Here is a 19,712-nt window from a genome sequence, read left to right as displayed (position 1 = left end):
CCCTAAAACCATCATTAAAGGAACCCTAAGATAAGGGTGAAGAAGGGAGAAGCAGGAGAGCTGTGGGGAAGTTGACCAGGGAAATGTAGCCTCCTCGCCTGGCTTTGCAGGTCCCAGTTCAGCATAGACTGCACGAGAATGCGCGAGGTGTTTAAAACGTCCATGATTGCTGTCTTGAGCTCAGCAGGGTCCATGCTTGCCGTGGTATGGCGTCTGCACAGTTCACCCAGGAAAAAAGGCGCAAAACGGTTGTCTGCCACTGCTTTCACGGAGGGAGGGGTGAGGCTGTACCAGGGGTGGCTCCAGAACCCAGCACGCCAAGCACGTGCTTGAGGCGGCTAAATGTCTAGAGGTGCCCCTTGGCTGCACCCAGAAGCACCTGCAGCAATGTTTTTTGCCCCATCAGGCACTGGGATCTCAACCCAGCATTCCAATGGGTGGGGGAGACTGCAGAAACTATGGGATAGCTATGGGATAGCTACCCACAGTGCAACACTCCGGAAATCGACGCTAGCCTCGGTACATGGATGCACACTGCCGAATTACTGTGCTTAGTGTGGCCGCGTGCACTCGACTTTATACAATCTGTTTTAAAAAAACGGTTTCTGTAAAATCGGAATAATCCCATAGTGTAGACATACCCTCAGGCAACCAGGACAGAGAGCCAGCACCCTGGGACCAAGGACTGTCCTAGCCAGAATGTAGATGCTGGGGAGTGTGAGAAATGGTCCCAGCCTCCCCCAGGACTAAGCTCTGCCCCATATGCTGTGATTCTCCCTCCCCAGCAAATGTGACTCTGGATCCAAGCACAGTGAGTTGTGAACTCAACCTGTCTGTGAATCAGAAAAGTGTAACATAGATGGAAACGTTGCAAAATTTGTGCCTGACAATCTTGAGAGATTTGATTCTGTTCCCTGTGTGCTGGGCTCTGAAGGAATCACCTCAGGGAGACATTTCTGGGAGGGGCAGGGTAACAGAGACTTAAACATGGTGGTTGCCAGAGAGATCCTAAAGGGAGGATCAGGACTTTGGAGCTGAGTGGAGGTCATTCAGTGCTATCAGCCCCTCCGCCTCCAGATCCTGAATATGATTCAGGAAGATTGAGATTAATCTGGACTATGAAGATGGACAAGTGACATTTTTTGATACTGATAACCAGGCCCCCAGCTGCACTTTCCCACTGGCCTCTTCCATTGAGGAGAGAATCCATCCCTGATTCTGGATGGGTCCGGAATGATGGCTCTCACTGTGTCCTTGAGATGGCTGGTAAAATATCCCACTGGGGCTGGGTATAATAGGCCAGGGGAGGCTGAGCCTCCCCAAGCAGCCCAGCATGGCCCCCTCCTGCCTGCTTCCAGTTTCTGCTCTTCCGTGGCTGGAACTGAGGACGGCTGAGACCGGTGTTTGCAAGGCCTAGGGCTGGGGTTGGGTGCACTGGGGCCACGGCTGCACCGCCTGGCACTCCGGGGCTGGGGCTGGGGGCATTGCAGCTGTAGTGGAGGTGCTCTGGGCTCCAGCAGGGGAGGGGGATGGGAGGGAGAGTGGCAAGGCCTCGGGCAGAAGGGGTGGGGCCGGGAGCTAACTTCCCCCAGTAGCCGGTTCACCCGCCTCCCATGCCACCTGGGACATTATGTTGTCAGTTCAGAGTGGGACCACTTAGTGTACAATTATTTGAAACCTCACATTTATTTACTGTCAATAAAATGTTTACAGTTATTTTCTTTCCACTGTTTTTAAAACCAGCTGAAATTCTTGGAGAGAATATTTTTCATGAAAAATGTTCTCTTTTTTCAGACAGCACTCCATCTGTGGCCCAGATACTGCAAACCAAAGCTGAGTGAATAATGTTTTTTTTTTGGTTCAGGGGCTGACCCTGAAACAAACTACCTTGAAATGGTCCAAACAAAACATTTAGACTCTTGCTATTTTATTTTTTTCTTTTTCAGATGAATTGTTCATCGTGTACAACCTGAATTCAGAGAATAGATTCAGAGACCAAAAAATGCATTTTCATACAATGATGCTACAGTAATACAAATAATAAATAATAATCATAACTAAACATATCTGAGTTGAGTTCAGTATCAACATTTGGAAATTGTTTGATTCAAAATGCTAATTCAAAATGATTATTTTTTAAATTGACATTTCCACAATGTAATTTTAAGTGGAAATCATTCAAAATGGAATGTTTGGTTATTGACATTTGAAATGAAATGTTTTATTTCAAGCTGACTTAAAAAAACCCCAACCTTTGGTTTGAAGATATCAAAAATGTTTCATTTTGACTGAAAATGTCAAACATTGATTTTTGTCCCATTGTGAAACAAACACAAATTTTGAAGAATGAGAATTTCCCACAGAAGAGAAATTCCATTTTCTGGTCAGCTCCACTGTGTGGATTTCAGATGTCTGATTTTGGTCCTGTTCAGTAATTCCAACAACCTTTTCTCCTCTTCTTACATACAAAGTATGCCAAATAAGGCTGGTGGGGGATGGGACAGTATTATGCCTGATTGGGTTAGCAGCAGAGTATTTGCATACTTTGTATAGCATGCCTGAGAAAATTTTCCAAATATTTCTAATAAGTAACTGATCAAAAAAGTAAGTGATCCACTTTAACTCCAGCTTAGCCATGGTTTTGGATGTGACTGTAATAACATGTCTGTAGTCAGACGCAGCAAAATTTTTTTCCACTGGATTCAGCAAAATAAACATGAGTCAGTTCCAGGAAGGGAAACTCCCAGTTGCTGCTGTAGGAGGGACATATTTTTGAGCACAGGAAAGTGAACGTTACCCTGTTACACTGTACTGGGGAGCTATGGCTGCAGAGAACCCCGTGGAAAGCCTCAAAGATGAAGCTACTTGTTCCATCTGTCTGGACTATTTTGAAGATCCAGTGTCTATACGCTGTGGGCACAATTTCTGCCGAGCCTGCATCACCCAGTACTGGAGGAAGTCAGATACAAACTTCTCCTGCCCTCAGTGCAGGAAAATTGTTCAGCACAGAAACTTCAAGCCAAACAGAGTGCTGGCAAATGTTGTGGAAATAGCCAAACAGCTGAGTTTACAGGCAGCAAAAGATTCAGGAGGGGAGAGAGAGTGTGAGAAACATCAGGAGGCTCTGAAACTCTTCTGTGAAGAGGATCAAAATCTAATTTGTTCGATCTGCAGAGACTCCTGGGATCACAGAGCTCACACTGTGGTTCCCATAGAAGAAGCTGCCCAAAATTACAAGGTAAGAAATCTCTGTAGCTCTGGATTTTTTGCACACATATTTCTCTTCCTTTGCTCTGATGGTTACTGTCCCCCAACTGCATTGCATATGCAAACGATGCTATAGAAGGGAAAGTTGTACTGTAAAGTGGCAAAATAGGCAGAAAGTGTAGGATTCAGAGGCCCTTTCCAATCCATTTCTCACTGGTGTGTGTGACGGGGAGGGGAACCTCTCTAGAGAATTGAAGTTGTTCAATGTAAAGTGAGATTTGATCCACAAGCTCTTAAGGACAATTTAGGTAATGGTGTCACCTTCAGAGCTGCACAGAGGAAGCTACTGCACAGAGCAAGGGTATATCAGCACGAGAATCGCGAAGTGATACAGCTGTGCTGCTGTAGTGTAGACACTTCCTGCAGTGGTGGAAGGAGCTCTTGTAAATCTACCTCCCTGAGAGAGGGTAGCTAGGTCAATAGAACAGCATAGTTAAGCCAACCATACTTTGCAATGTAGACCAGCCCCACGTCCTCAAATTAGGCAGACGATTCCAGGCTAAGGCTGCAGATAAGTTTCCCCACCAAACTTGTGAACTCAACTGATAAAAGTGCCAATTGATTAACTGAGAGGATATGCAATTTTTAGTAAGAAATGGCAGCCTATGAGTTTAGAAGGGATGGCATCGTCCTCCTCCCCTCTCAGGTGTTTAGTGAGGAGTGAAGCAGGCACTACCACTATTCTTGCAAGAATCTGCTTACACACCTGACTGCAAAAGAGGGCTTGCCACTGAGATTCCTAGGCAGAGGGAGGTGCCTTCAGGCACCTGGGCCTCAGGGCTTGTCTACACTTAGATATCAGAGAGGTAGCCGTGTTACTCTGGTTCTGCAAGACAAACCCAAGAAAGAAACCAACAGGACTCCACTGGCCATCACATACAGTCCCCAGCTAAAGCCCCTCCAATGCATCATCAGGGATCTACAACCCATCTTGGACAATGATCCCACACTTTCACAGGCCTTGGGTGGCAGGCCAGTCCTCGCCCACAGACAACCTGCCAACCTGAAGCATATTCTCACCAGTAACTGCACACCGCACCATAGTAACTCTAGCTCAGGAACCAATCCATGCAACAAACCTTGATGCCAACTCTGCCCACATATCTACACCAGCAACACCATCACAGGACCTAACCAGATCAGCCACACCATCACCGGCTCATTCACCTGCACGTCCACCTATGTAATATATGCCATCATATGCCAGCAATGCCCTTCTGCTATGTACATCGGCCAAACTGGACAGTCTCTAAGGAAAAGGATAAATGGACACAAATCAGATATTAGGAATGGCAATATACAAAAACCTGTAGGAGAACACTTCAACCTCCCTGGCCACACAATAGCAGATCTCAAGGTGGCCATCCTCCAGCAAAAAAACTTTAGGACCAGACTTCTAAGAGAAACTGCTGAGCTTCAGTTCATCTGCAAATTTAACACCATCAGTTTAGGATTAAACAAAGACTGTGAATGGCTTGCCAACTACAGAACCAGTTTCTCCTCCCTTGGTTTTCACACCTCAACTGCTAGAACAGGGCCTCATCCTCCATGATTGATCTAACCTCATTATCTCTAGCTTGCTTCTTGCTTACTTATATTTACCTGCCCCTGGAAATTTCCACTCTTGCATCCGACGAAGTGGGTATTCACCCACGAAAGCTCATGCTGCAAAACGTCTGTTAGTCTATAAGGTGCCACAGGATTCTTTGCTGCTTCTACACTTAGAGCACTGCAGTGGTGCAGCTGCGCCTCTGTAGCGCTTAGTGAAGACTCTACCTACGCCAACAGGAGAGCTTCTCCCAAAGGTGTAGGCACTCTACATCCCTGAGGGGCCATAACTGCATCAATGGGAGAAGCCCTCTCATCGACGTAGCGCTGTGTACAGTGGGAGTTCGGTCAGTGTAACTGCGTCACTCAGGGTGTGGATTTTCGACAGCCCTGAGTGATGCAGTTATACTGACAGAAATTCGTAGTGTAGTCCAAGGCTTAGGCACTGAAATCCCTGAGAGAGGTGGAGCTTAGGATACACCCCTGTCCTTGGCATCTCCCACTGGCTACCTTAGATGCCTCCCCACCTAGCATGTTGGCTTTTGTGAATCCCATGCTTAGGTGCCTGTTTTTCCCCATGCATTGTGTAGGGATGATGTGGAGTTTGTGGAGTCCACTGGCTTTCTAGGTATCTAAAAGTTAGGTGCTACAATGCTCAGAATTGCAATACCTAAGTCCCCCCTGGGAATGTAGCCTTGTGTCCCTTGCACTGCTTTCAAAATCTCAACCTATATATTTTTGCATACTCTTGAGTTCTTTAGGATTGTATGGACTTTGCTGAACGTGCCAGTAGGCCAGCTTCATTTGCCATTTTTATCCACTTTTTGCTAATGTATCAAAATTGTTGTTACTGATGTGATCTACCCTTGAAAATATAAATAAAACTGGAAACAAGGGAACCTAAAATGCAACCAAAGCAAAATAACTTTTTTGTCCCTAGGTTCACATTCAGAGACAACTGGAGTTTTTGAAGCAAGAGCGAGATGAGGTTCTGGGTTTTAAACGGAGTGGGGAAATGAAAACCCAGAAGCTGCTAGTAAGTGCTCTTACTCACTGATGCAGCAGTTCTCACACTTTGGCAACTCGAGGACCCTCATTTTGATTTAAAAATTTTTGTGGACTCCCAAGCCCTCCTCTCAGTCCCAGGCCCTGCCCCCACTCCACCCCTTACCCCAAGGCCCCACTCCCACCCCATCTCTTCCCACTCCCTTTTCACCCCTGCCCCTCATCTTCCCTGTTTCTTTCTACCCCCTCCTCCAAGCTCACTCATCCCCACTCCTCTCCCAGCGCCGCCTGCACACTGTTGAACAGCTGTTCCCTAGCGTGCAGGAGGCACTGGGAGGGAGGAGGAGGAGTTGATCATGAACCAACAAATATTTTTTCCCATTTTGGGTCAATCAAATGTGTTTTGACTCAGTAATTTTGAAACATTTCATTTCAATTTTGACCTTTTCCCCCATTTAAAAAAAAAACCTTCAATCTAAATTAGCTTAAATTTAAAATGAAAAGTCATTTTAAACCAGATTTCTTCAATCTAAAAAGTCAAAACAAAGAATTGACAATTTGGAATTTGTCTGAGTTGGGAAATCTGTCACACCTGACTCTGTGTCACAAACAGTTTTGGGTTTCCACCCTCTTGTCAATTTTCCTGTTATTGGAAGGATTTGGTTTTCAGGAGGCCAGTAATAAAGGAGTCAGAGGGTTAAGTCTGAAAACTGGAAAAAAAAAACAAAAAAAAACCCTCCAACCTTTATGACCAGTTTGGCCAGCTGGGAGGCTACAGAAAAATCTCCTCTTTCTATGCCACGTGTTGAGTTGTCAGGGATTGAATGAAATGCTGCTCACTGCACACAAAGGGCTTTGTTGAATTTCATGATTCTTCCTTCTCCTCAACTGCCCTCTCCTTCTTTCACATTTGCTTATGGCAGAAACAGGCAGAAACCCAGAGGCAGAGGATTGTGTCCGAATTTCAGCAAGTGCGCCAGTTACTGGAGGAAAAACAGCGACTCCTGCTTGCCCAGCTGGATGAGATAAACAAGGACATTTTAAAGAGGCAGAACAACTATATTGCCAAAATCACAGAAGAAATATCCCGTCTTGACCACCTGATCAGTGAGCTGGAGGGGAAGTGCCAGCAGCCAGCGAGTGAATTCCTGCAGGTGAGACTGTGGAATTAGAGACACCCCAGCTCCCTGCACAGGGAAGGAGGGTCTCTTAAAATGGTATTGGCATCCAGGATTTTCATAGTCAAGTAAACTGTTTTATTTTCTGAATGAAGAGTAACAGATTCACAGTTGTCCTGCATAAAATTGGACAGGTGTTTGTGGCCCAGTCTCTTCAGGGTGGCCAACCTTCTTCCACATGTGCAATTTTTAATTGCAAGATTTCTTCTCCCACAAAATGGGTATTCCTGGAAGCTAATAGCCTTAAACTGCTGCATTCTCTGATCCCATCCTCCATTCTGCAGCACGCTGAATTGAAGTAACTCCTGGTTCCTGGGTTCCTTGTTGTCACCCAGATTCTCCCTGATAGTAAAATCCTAGAAATGAAACATCCCTTGGACTCTGCATTCCAGCCCCCTGCATGTGGGTAGCTCTCATTCACCCCCCTGAGAGATATGCACACACCACTGACGAGTGTGGGAGGGGCCTCTTGAAGCATTTTTGGAGAAAAGTTCACCGCAAGGTCAAACGTCACACGGAGAACAGGAATCCAAGGAACTAAGATATTAAAATGAAATGAAGCTGCCAACTATGTGTAAAGTTACTGGCTGCAGGGGACTTGGGCTGGAACTCAGACTGGGGGTGTCAAAGTGAGTCTGCCCCAGAGCAGGAGTGCAGCGTGTGGGACTGAGCTCCCTGTTCTCTCTCGCCCCTCTAGGACGTCAGAAGCACCTTGAGCATGTACGAGGCTCCTTCTCACTCCCCCTCATTCTCCACGGTTCTGGAAGGAGCTTGGACACTAGGGGCCAGATTTACAAAGGTACTGTTACCTCTTTTGGCCCTAGTGGCTGGCCAATTTAGGGTCTTGTAGTGTTGTTCCTGCTGGAAACAGAAACTGGAGATAGAGTCAGGTATTCCTTTGATGCAATCCTGTTTATTTATAAAATATGTACAAAGTCCTGCTTCCCCGGGGATGGGGGTGGGGAGCGGGGGGGAGAATCCAACAACAGGAGACAGTTTCCTCGCTCACAACTCCAATCCTCTCTTAGCCAGCACTCAGACTCAAAAGCTGGGGCTCCTAGGCTCCTGAGGGCCATGTCCCCAGTACTTGTTCAGGCTGTGTCCGGAGCTTCCTTCTCTGTCTCTCTGTGCGGTGTGTCTGTTGCTTCTCACTCACACACACACGCACCCCTCTACCCAAAATATCCCCAGTGAATCCCTTCCACTTGTATTGTTCCAATTCCTGAGTGGCCTCACATTTGTCTTTGTTTTGGGTGGGGACACGTGCTCCTCTGTGGTTGGAGGCCCCTCTCATTTCAGCTTCCTGCTTCCATAAAGGAGTTTAGTGACTTCCTATGACTTGTCACAGTTCCAGGGTTAACGGCACCTCCGTCCCTCCCGTGGCCTCCTCTAGGGCAGCCTTTGGGTCTCAGGCCTCCAGCCATCACCTCTCTCTGGGCTGGAACCCATGTTCCTCTCTCTCCAGACCAGGGGTTTAGGCTTGCAGTCCCCTTGTAATTCATTGCATCTACCCCAGCAGGTCTGGCCTTAGTCCAGCACTGCACTTCGCACCCTCTCAGGGGACAATGACAGGGTTACCTGTGACCAGCCGGCTTGCACCCAGTGCAGTACATTTATTTTCAGACAGAGGAAACAACGTGCCTATACTCACCCATCTATTACGGGGAGACCTTGGCAACATCCAGCCTTTCTAGCAGGGGTTTGCCCTCTTGGCTGCAATGTCATGTCAGTTTTTGGATCAAAATTAGGGACACTCTCAACCAGTTCAGGCTGCCCCTTTATACCACAAGCTTTTTTTTTTTTTTTTTTGGTCTGCTGGGCCTCTTGAACCTGGTCTGAACCAGTCTGTGCAGTTTACCCCAGAGGTGGGACATCTCTGGAGTGGTTAACCCGTCCCAGGATGGAAAGGAATTAGCCCCCATTGATTTTAGTTCCTGGGGGGAGCTCGGTTACCCTCCCCATAGAGGCAGAATACAATCTCTGGCTCACAAAGATACAGAGAACATTTACAGGTACAAAAGCTTATGAGTAATCTCATTGCACAGCTCCATATAATCATCTTTTCAAGTTTCCACGTTCCTAAGATCTTGCATCTCCCATGCAGTTGTCTCAAAGGATGGGTGGCAGTTGCATTTACCAGCTCCAGTGAGGTTTAACCCAGGCTATAACAGTATTTAGCCTATAGCTGTGCAGATGGTGCTTAGTGGGACTTTCAGAAGCTTCTAGCTACAGGGAACTGCAGATAGCTAGTGATGGCCAAGTGAGTCCCCTCTGAGCAGGAGGGGTCCCCAGTGAGTAGCATGTGGGACTGGGTTCTCTCTCTCTCTCTCTCTCTCCTTTCTAGGACATCTCAAGTGCCTGGAGCGAGTACATGGCTCCTTCTCACTCTGCCTCCTTCTTGTCGACTCTGGAAGGGGTTTGGACAGCAGGGGCCAAATTTGTAAAGGTATTTAGTCATTTGAATGTGCAGCTAGATGCTCACTAGGACTTTCAAAAGCTGCTAGCTACAGAGAATGGCATGTGCAGCTCAACTAGTGATACCAAGGGGGTCCCCTCCAGAACATGGGCCTGAGCTCCCTTTTTTCTCTCTCTCTCCCTCTAGGATGTCAAAAGCACCTTGAGTGGGTAAGTGGCTGCTGCTTGCTCCCCCATGAGGATGTTTCCATTTTGCAGGGTGTGACACAAAATATTTTTTTACTCTTGAATATTTTCCACACAACTGATTTTCAGTTAAAAACACTGGAATTTACCCCCACCCGTATCTTCTCTCCTTTTATTTCTTTTTTTCTTTTTCATAACTTAGTGCCATAAAACAAATGATGTCCAAGGTTGTGACTGTTTTGTTCATTTCTCAGTTTTTCTTTCCTTTTTCCCTTTGATGATACTTTTCAAAACTTCTCCACCTTGGGCAGTGTTACAGAGTGGCAGAGCTAGTGGAATCGGACAGGAATCTTTGGGGATTGTTGCTCAGATCCTGCAGTTTGCTTCCCTGTCTCACACCTTTCCCATCCTCCTTAGATACAGTAAGCGTAGGCTGAGCTGTGTCTGGATCCAGAGTTGCATTCACCGGGGAGACGGAGAGCAGCAGGCACTGGCTGGAGTTTTCTGCTCAGTGTCCCCGCCTGGTTCTCTAATTTTTAACTTTTAACCTCTCTCCTGTTCTTGTTCTCTCCTTTGTTGTCCCCAGTACGTGTCTGCGGGGAGAGACAGAGAATAAGACAAGGGGCAAACCCACTCTGCGGGAGGGTTTGATAATGTCAGTGACTGAATCTGCCCCAGCTGGAGAGTGATTCAGGGAATCTCCTTCCTCCAGAATTTACCCAGCTGTGACTGGGGAGCAGCTCTGAGATCTCAGCATAGTGCAGGGAGATTCCCTCACCGACAGAGATGAGTCAGTGCTAGAGTGAAAGGAACAGCTGGGCCAGGCCTGAGACTCAGAATCTGTCCCCGCCTGAGCCCACCTCTCCTCCCTGGGGCAAATGGGAACCCTGGTATCACGGGGGAGCCCCATCAGATTGTTGTGGAAACTACCCCCCTGCTCACTGTTTAGTGGGTACATGCACATCCCCTTAAAATGCCTCCTCCTTGCATCTTGCTGCTTCCCAGCTGTCTTCCATGCCAGACACCAGAAAGTTCAGCTGGCTAAATTTCTTCATGCAGGAAATTAGTCCACTAAAAAGTGTGCTTCATCTTAAAATGGCCTCTCATTTTGGATTTCAAAACTCTCCAAACTTTGAAAGAGCTACAGAGTATCATTTTTCTTGTAGCTTTTCCAAAGCTGAGGAAGATTAGAAAAACTAGATTGGCAAATGGAAAATAAAATAAAACAGGGGAGGAAAACACATGCCAAAAAACCTAGACATCATTCAGCAAATTGCATTCAGCTGGAGCACCCCTGGGGGAAAATTAGTGGGTGCTCTTCACCCACCGGCAGCCAAGCTCCCCATACCCCCCGCCCCACTTCCTTCTCCCTCCCTGAGCATGCCACATCCCTGCTCCTCTGCCTACCTCCCCAGCGTTTCCTGCCCAGCCAGCGCCAAACACCTGTTTGGCAGAGTTAGCACACTTTGGGAGGGGGGGAAGGAGCAGGAACGTGGTGCACTCAGGGGCCGGGGCGGGGATTTGGGGAAGGAGTTGGAATATTGGCAGGGACTGGGTGGAGTTGGGGCGGGGACTTTGGGGAAGGGGTTGGAATGGAGGTGGGAAAGAGGCGGGGCAGGGGCGAGGCCTCATGGAAGGGGTGGAGTGGGGGCGGGGGCGAGGGGGGATCGAGCACCCACGGGAAAGAGGGGAAGTCAGCGCCTATGGATTCAGTGGTATAAGATTAAAAAAGGAGAGTGAAAGGAGCGAATGGGGGAACAAATCCCATAACAAATGAAAAGAAAATTGTAATTTTGAAAATTGCTTAGGTACATTTTTTTTAATTTTACCCACAAACACAATTTAAAAAAAAGTCTTTTAGAGATGGATTTCTAGAGATAGTTTGGAGAACAACTACTCACTAGGAAAGATCAGGGACTGCAACTGTATGAGCGTGCAGGGGATTCTTACTTCCAACCTTTCTCCTTTTGATCTCACAAGCAAGAGACTGGTGCAAGGTGTCTCCTCAAGCTTTGATGTATTTCAATTGAACAATCCAATCGTGCTGAATTTTGTGGGTCACTTTCTCTAGAGGCAGACAGAGGACATTTGAGAATCCAGTGAGTCTTTCTCCTGAATTTAAATGGGGCAGCTGGGATTTCTCTGAAAAGACCAGAATTCTGCACAACATTCTGAAGAACTTCAAAGGTAAAAAAATCTGGGGCTTTCCTATGTTAAATGTTTGTGAGTCACAAGCAAAAGTGAAGACAAGAGCTGCAGGTAAAGATGTGTTTGTGGCGATGAAAAACGATCTGCCCCCATGGTTAGTTTACCATTTGTTACTGTCTGATAATATTCTGTGCTGGTTACAGCAGGACACAGAAGGTTAAATCTTGGTTCTGTTGAAGTCAATGGCAAAGCTTCTACTGATTATAATGGGACCAGGATTTCACCCAGATACTTTAATATCAGCTCAGAGAGACTTGGGAGCAGTTTGCCTTCACCTGCTGGAACTGAAGATGTCATGGAAAATGTGCTGTCACTCTGAGTGAGTGGGTAGATGGAGGGAAGCTGTAGCATCTTGATTAGTAGGCATTGTAGTATTTTTATAACACCTGGGGACTCCTGCCAAGATCAGGGCCCCGGTGTGCATACACACAGCAAGAGACAATCCCTGCCCCAAAGAGCTTCCAGTCTTACTAGGCACAACAGACAAAGGGTGGCCGGTGGCAGTGACCTGCCCAAGCTCAAAGAGCAGAGATGGGAAAGAGGGATAACATACAAGCAGGCTGACAGTGATGGGCTGCAAATGTCCTCAGATTGCCACCAGGGTTTTCCTGTCTGTTTCTCATCTCTCTGAAGTGAGGTTGCATTGGGGGAGAATTAACTAAACTGAGAGATGAAAGGGGGATGCTGCGGGGGTCAGAGGGAAAGGAGAAGAGAGAGGGGAGTTGGGTAGCATGGGGAGCAGGTGTGGAGTCTGGCTGAAGTGAGGGGACAGTGAGGGAGGCAACAGGAGAAAGTTTCAGTGACCAGCCAGGCAGCGGAGGGGAAAGACTGTCCAGACTTGACAGTGTAAAGAAAAAAGGTGTGCAAGGGGGAGGGGAACAATCAGATGCTGATGACACAACACCCCTGGGCAGCCTGGCAGTGGGGATTAAATGTGGCGCCTCTGGAGCTGATAGAACGAGCCTCTGCAGTTTGAGCTGAGAGATCCAGCTTTCTTCGCTGCTGTTGTAGCAGGATCATCAATCTCTGTATGTGGCTCAGCCACCACTCGAAGGTGACAGGAAACCATACTGTGTGGGTGGTACCATCAGCTAGCCCACCCTGATCTCTGCACTGACAGTGCTGTCCAGCTATTTGATGTCAGGAGACAGGGGCTTGGTAATGTCTATAGAATTCAACAGAGTAGCTTCTTTGAATGTTAGTGAAGGGGTCTGGGCCACCACCCCTCCATGAATATGATCCTGTTTGTCAGTGTACTCAGCTGCTATGTATTGTCCAGATTCCTACGTTCTGAGCTCTCTTGGGCAGGGAACTGTTCACACAAAGCCTGATACAAAAGGGCCCTAATTCCCTATTGGGGTCCTCAGGCCTGACCACATGAGACGTAATAATTAACAAACAATTACTAATAAGGATAGCTCTGTCTGCGTCTCCCCCCAAAGTTATATTATATCACAAAACGAATGTTACCTACTGATCAAATCCTGAGATCTCCTCTCTCTCTCTCACCTTTTTCATCCTCTAGAGACTCTGGTGTCAGAATGGAGGCTGGACAAAGGTAATTCCTGGGGGCAATGGGGAGTGGGGACAGTTGCATGTGAATGTTATCCTGAAGTGAGGATAAATAATAATGATTTGTGTCTCCCTGGATTTTCTGGTAGAAAAATAAGCATAAAAATTCAATAAAGCACAAAGTAGGAAACAATATCATGTGCACCAGACACTTTTCAGCTAGCTCTAATTAAAAACAAACACAAGATAATCAGCCCAATTAGGAAATTCATCCAATTAATCTAACACTTTTTGGCAAGATGCCCTCTTGAGAGTGGATGGTGGGAAGAGATTAAAATTCAGCTGGCCAGATTCCTCTAGTCAAAATCTGAACCACAGAATCAAACTTCTGAACATTGCTGCCCTGTTTTAAAAGTTGAAATGGAAATGGTAGCCCGAGCTGAGCTGAACTATGGCTCTGAGGAACCTTAGGAAATTTGCTAGGCTACTAATGAAAATTCACAGCTCATTGACAGGACACAAGTGCACCCCCCAGCACAGACTCCTACACAGAGTGAAGGTCCCCTCCTCTAGCCCCTCCCCCAAGCTTCTGCAAACCTCATATGACACTCCAGGTACTTGCAACCTCCCATTACATTCCATGGGGCCTGCCATGGTTTTATATATATATATATTTATATTTATCTCCTAGAACTGGAAGGGCCCCTGAAAGGTCATTGAGTCCAGCCCCCTACCTTCACTAGCAAGATCAAGTACTGATTTTGTCCTAGATCCCTCAGTGGCCCTCTCAAGGACTGAGCTCACAGTGCTGGATTTAGCAGGCCAATGTGCAAACCACTGAGCTATCCCTCCCCTTGGGGGTTATGTACTTTTCTAGGCATTGAGGATGAATGTCCTTAAATATTCCTAGGGTTTCCTCCTGAGGCTCCCCAAGACCGACTTCATCAGCTCAGGCAGTTTAGGCATCAGCATAGCTGTGGTCACCTGTTGGGCTGACAGGCCCTGGAGCTCCAAGCACTGATTCAGGACTGAGTCAGGAAAACACTGAAACCCATGCTTCAGTCCAGCCTTATTCAGGAAATGGCCTGCTTCATTTAAGCACCTGCTTAAATTCTCTCCTGAACAGGAGTGCTTGACTTCTCTGATGGGCTCTAGCATGATGGGGCCCTGCATCTGTGGTCCTTCATTCCCCTTTGCTGAGCCAGACATGGGGAAAGATGCCTGAGAGGGTCCAAAGCTCAGTTCAGCATCACAATGGCAAACTTTTAGGTGCTTGGGGAAAAAGCCCTGCAATTCCCAAAGCCTGGCTTGGGCACTGAGGCTCCTATGCAGTGAATGGAGAGAGATGGGTGCCTAAGAATGCCATGCTCCAAAGCCAGGTGCGTAGGCTAGCCCCTGGGGGAGGCTGATGAGAGGGGGAGTGTCCTAAGCCCCACCCCCTCACAGAGATAAGCGAAGTCCAGGCTGCAGGGAACCTCCTTGAAGTTAGGCGCCTAAAGTCACTCGCCTACATTTTTCAGAGTAAACGTCCCCTCGTCACTGTGTTTCCATCTCTAGGTGTGCACATTGCTGTCCCCGTGTGGGCCTCCAGCTGCCCGTCTCCTCCCTCAGCCCCAGAGCTATTCTCAGAGAGAGGGAAGAGAAGCATTCCGCTGCCTAACTCACATGCGGGGCCTGATCCAGTAGGTGTGCGCAGAGGCTACCTACTGGAGCTGACACCATTCCAACTCTGGCTGGTGTCAGCAGTAGCTGCTTTATAACTTTTAGCCCAGGGGCTGGTGCACTTGCATGGGAGCTCGGAGACCCAGGTTCAAGTCCACCTCTCTCTTTGACGGGGAGAAAGAAGTTGAACAGGTTCTCTCACAGGAGCAGCAGAAACTAGGTAGCTAAGGATCTTTTACTTTGAAAAATGTAGGTGCTACGTGACTTTAGGTGTCTACAGCATTTGACAGGGAATTTGGGGCAGTGCCGTGGAACCAAAACTGAGACTTAGGTGCCTAATTCCTTTTGAGCATCAAGCCCCACATCACTATTCCAGGGGAAGTTGGACTTCCAACACTTTGTGTGGAGGCGAGCGCCACGAAGGATCAGGGTGCACTATGCACTGTCAGACAGGAAGCAATGGGTGCAGGATGGAAAAGATTTGGAGTCATAGACCTGGCATGGCCAATCCTTTTGTTGTCACTGACCCATCCTTGCCAGGGGAGTGACTCTCCCCTGCACTTTGATGAGATCTCAGAGCTGCCTCAATTCAGAGCTGGGTAAATCCTGGAGGAAGGAGATTCCCTGAGTCACTCTCCAGCTGGGGCAGATTCTGTCACTGGCACGCTCAACCCCTCCCCCAGGGCTGAGCTCTGCCTCTGATACTCTGATTTTCTCTCTCATTCTCTCTCCAGAAAATGTGACGCTGGATCCAGACACGGGAAATCCCTGGCTCATCATGTCTGAGGATCAGAAAAGCATGAGATGGCAGAATCCATACAACAATTTCAGAGTAGAAGATGTATCGTTTCTCCCTGCCCTGGGCTGTGAGGCATTCACCTCGGGCAGACATTACTGGGAGGTGGAGTTGAAGGGGGAGGGGAACATGCGTCTAGGGGTCGCCAGAGAGTCCGTGAAGAGAATGGGAAAGGTCAGCTGGAAGCCCAAAGCGGGGGTCTGGGCTATAGAGCAGTTGGGGCCCTATTACCAAGCCTTCACCTCCCCTATTACCAACTTGTCCCTGAGTCGGAGCCCCAGAAAGATCGGGGTCTATCTGGACTATGAAGGAGGGCAGGTGACATTTTATGATGCTGATACCAAGGCCCTGATCTTTGCGTTCCCACCAGCCTCTTTCACTGGGCAAAGAATTCGTCCTGTCTTCTTTCTTTTTGGTGTAAACTCCCAGCTCAGACTGTGTCCCTGAGATGTCCAGAGTTTGGGGGAGGATATCAGAATACCCCATCAGCACCTATGAAACGAGCTTCTCTAATCTCTGCCCTTTCTGATCCTGAACGATTCCCATGTTCCTGTGGAGACATCAAAACTGCAGACAGGCCAGGAAAGTCCCTGCCAGTGTAACCCACTGATCAGTACATGTCACATGCCCCCCTCTTGGTCAGAGCTGCAGAGGATGTGACTCTGTTACAGTAGCTGGCTGTAGAGGCTGGCTGCTTAGCTCATGCTGCAGTGACTCAGGTATCTGGGTTTAGAGAGTCCTGGTTCAATGCCCAGTGTGCTGACCAAGATGGTGGTTATTATACCGATATTGCAGCAGGCCTCTCCTGTCTGTCTCTGGTATTCAGTGGGACCATGGCAGACTGCCAGAGAGTGAGGGGGAAGCTGCTTACATAGCTGTAGGGGGAATCCCCAGGGCTCAGGCCCCTCATCCAGAGGCCTGTCTTGTTCCAGGGAAGAAACCAGCTCTCACTTTCCCCAATAATTGTTGAATCCATTGTAACAGTGACATGGGCCCAGGTCCTCAAAGGTACGTAGGTGCTTACCTACTATTCTATTGCAGTGGGAGGTGCCTAAATACCTTTGAGGATCTGGGGCCTAATGCTTCATCTCTGATTCTGGAGACTAAAATACTCTGCTGCACAAATAGATCAAAATCAGCCCCCAGAATTGGGGCTGGAATTATTTTAGCTCCCATTAGGCATCTAAATGAGGCCAGATTTTCAAAAGAGTTTAGCCAGAAGTTTCCACCTCCCAGCAGGTCTCATTGAGAACTAACTGGCTGCTTCATTGGGTGCTAAATGGGAGAAGAGCTGTTTGGAAAAGCCAGCTCCAGTTGTGGTGGCTGAGGCCTGTAAAATCTGGTCCGCTGTGACTTGTATCTAGAGCTGGATGAAACATGTCAAAAGAGAATGGTCAGGCCTCCCTGCTGCCATGCTGGTGTCCAGCCTGTTCCAGGGGACACAGTGCAGACTGCTCTCATGCAGACCTTACCGTTCTGCCTTCTTGTTTCACTGGGGTCTCAAATAAAGTCAATTTGACTGAAAATACAGGGTTGCTTCTTACGTATGGAAAAATCTAAAACCCACAAGGAGGGATTTGTAAAACAACACTGAAGACTCAAAGAAAATCTAGAGCTTTTCCTGTTGTGACTGTCTGGTTCAGAGCCCTGGAGCAGGGCTGCTCACCGGCCTAGGAGGTGCCTAGCAATGGGAGCGACTGGGATTCTTCTTCCAAGGTTCTCACAAACTGGGAGGGTGAGGGAGACAACGCAGCTTACATGATGATCTGTTCAGCAGAAATGGATGCAAGAACTTCCATCCTGCTATGAACCAGGCTGAGATCCCAGCACATTCCACAGGGGCTCCTGAGTAGCTGCCACATGGACTTTCAGCTGTTCCCCACATAGGTTACTAACCTGAAACAGATAAAATGAAGTTTGTGGGGCTGTTAGGAATTGCATGGGGCTTGTTGTACATTGACAATTACAACACTGCTTCCTAATACACCTATTTGGCTGTTCCATCTGTACTTTTCTAATTATTGCACTGTGTTTGTCACTGAGCCCATGAGTTCCATTGCTCTGTGCAATAATGAGTAGTGCTTAGCATTCTATTTCATGTTATGAAATAACAAAGACAACATTATTCTCTCAGACATAGACTTTTATTGTGTATCAAAACCAGTGCATAGAAGCTATGTGCAATTACAGAACAAATGCAATAAAAAACTTCTGAAATAAATTAAAGGAGAAGAATTAAACAAGGGGAAAGACCATTCATGGCTATTTTAACTAACCATACAGCAACCTTGGTTCCCACATGTCAGTGTATGTGACATTGTGGTTGTCTTTACTGTCCCGTGGAGTGGAGTGGAGTGGAGTGGGAGGGGGAGGGGTGCAGCCCCAGATGCTATGTGCAATATTGGATGGAGGATATAAGAGGTGCCAAAATGGAATTTTTCATGGATTACAAAGGGAGGTGAGCCAGGGCTCATTGAAATTGTAGGTCTACAAGAATCTGCAGCTTCTGTTTTTGCTGCCAGAACAGCTCCATTATGTCCTGATTCATCTCCCTCTGCTTTTCCTGCTGGAACTCCTGGGCATTTCTCCTAGCTGCTCTTTCCTTCACTATACAGTCTGCAGTAGTCACCTTTCTAGGCCCTCTGCTCAGAGTCTGATGCAGCACTGGCTTGCAGGATCTCTCTAAAGGAGTCATCCTGAGTCCCCTTCCTTCTCCTCTTAACTGGCTCAGGCATTTCATGGGTGTGAAGGGGGAACCCCACAAGGCTGCATCAGCAACAGCTACTAATAAAACACAGAGGTATCTTTGTCAGTATCATCACAACACAGAGTGAAAGTTAAGGATCTAAACTCCTGTCCCTGGCTCCCCTCAGTTTTAAAGAAACCATGTGTATTGATACTTCAGCTGCAGAACACTTATGCACAGCACAACTCACCAGTCCCAGTGAGTCTTGCTAACCGGGGGCGGGGAGGAGACAGGTAGGGCATGAGGAGGGAATTGTTCAGTTGTATGAGACTATGAGTATAGGGCACTGGCACTGAATCCTGGCACCGTTTTCCACAGGGATGTGTGATTTTAGCTTATATCTTTTTCCTGAGTTTAACAAAGGGACAGAGAACACAGTGGCTGCTGATGTCTTGAAACCATGTGGGCCCGCATGCTGCTAGCCTGTGCACTGCAGTGGTGCCTGCCAAGGTATCACTGACTGGAGTGGGAAAGTGTCCTACTGTAAGGTCTGAGGCCTTTTTCTGCAGCCATATTAGGAGAACAGCACCCATGAGTGAAGAAGCAGAAAGTTACATCCTGACATTCCATCTAGATTACATTAAGATAATGTAATATTGGGCTGTTAAGAAGTTGATCCTGCCCTAATAGTACCCACCATCACCAGATAAAGAAACAGATCTTAAGATGTTTAAAGAAAACTTAGTTTGATGACATTCTGTCTGGCAGGAAACCACTTATCAACAGTTGTGAGTGAAATATCTACTTTCTTGCTTTGCTTTTATGGTTCCTACTGCTCTGTTGTTTATCTGTATGGTTTCTGTCTGGTTCTTTGATTGTTTCTGTCTGTTACATACCGGTAACTAATTTTGCAAGGTTTAAATCAACTAAGGTAGTGGGGTATGATTGGGTAAAGAATTGTTTCTCGATATGTTAGGATTGGTCAAAGGTATAGCTAAGTAAGACTCAACTTTCACTATATAAACTTGGGTCCAAAAGGAAGTTTTTTGGAACCAACTCCAGGACACAGCCCCAAGATCAGAGCTGCCAGAACTCAACACGTTGCCAATCACACCGTGCAGAAGCTAGAGTCCCCAGATGACCCGATCCTGACTGGCCAGAAGGAAAAGTTTGTCTGCCTTATTAGGAGTGGTGAGCATTGTATGCCTAATGTGGGCATTCTGTTTTGGTAATTGTTAATAAATAGAGA

At 47.4% G+C, this 19,712-nt stretch overlaps 1 protein-coding gene across 1 annotated transcript; it reads left to right on the top strand.

Annotated features, from left to right (window-relative positions):
• The first annotated feature begins 2,761 nt into the window (after window positions 1-2,761).
• LOC120383125 (E3 ubiquitin-protein ligase TRIM11-like) lies at window positions 2,762-19,703 on the top strand. The gene is made up of 9 exons (XM_039500750.1): window positions 2,762-3,238; window positions 5,756-5,851; window positions 6,744-6,974; window positions 7,696-7,797; window positions 9,343-9,444; window positions 9,601-9,623; window positions 11,671-11,786; window positions 13,333-13,365; window positions 15,716-19,703. Exons 1-9 carry the CDS (start codon window positions 2,822-2,824, stop codon window positions 16,222-16,224), a joined length of 1,629 nt encoding a protein of 542 aa, XP_039356684.1. The 5' UTR covers window positions 2,762-2,821; the 3' UTR covers window positions 16,225-19,703.
• The last annotated feature ends 9 nt before the right edge of the window (window positions 19,704-19,712 follow it).

The sequence above is a fragment of the Mauremys reevesii genome, linkage group 15, assembly GCF_016161935.1.
Source record: "Mauremys reevesii isolate NIE-2019 linkage group 15, ASM1616193v1, whole genome shotgun sequence".
Classification (NCBI taxonomy): domain Eukaryota; kingdom Metazoa; phylum Chordata; order Testudines; family Geoemydidae; genus Mauremys; species Mauremys reevesii.
Note: the sequence above shows the minus strand (reverse complement) of the source record. Positions and strands in the feature narration are given on the sequence as shown.

Bases quoted from the DNA above. Each gene is read 5' to 3' on its own strand.
- LOC120383125 (XM_039500750.1), top strand. From the start codon at position 2,822: ATGGCTGCAGAGAACCCCGTGGAAAGCCTCAAAGATGAAGCTACTTGT. The intron at 9,445-9,600 runs GTATTTAGTCAT...CTCTCCCTCTAG, and splicing joins CAGGGGCCAAATTTGTAAAG to GATGTCAAAAGCACCTTGAG. The intron at 9,624-11,670 runs GTAAGTGGCTGC...CACTTTCTCTAG, and splicing joins GTCAAAAGCACCTTGAGTGG to AGGCAGACAGAGGACATTTG.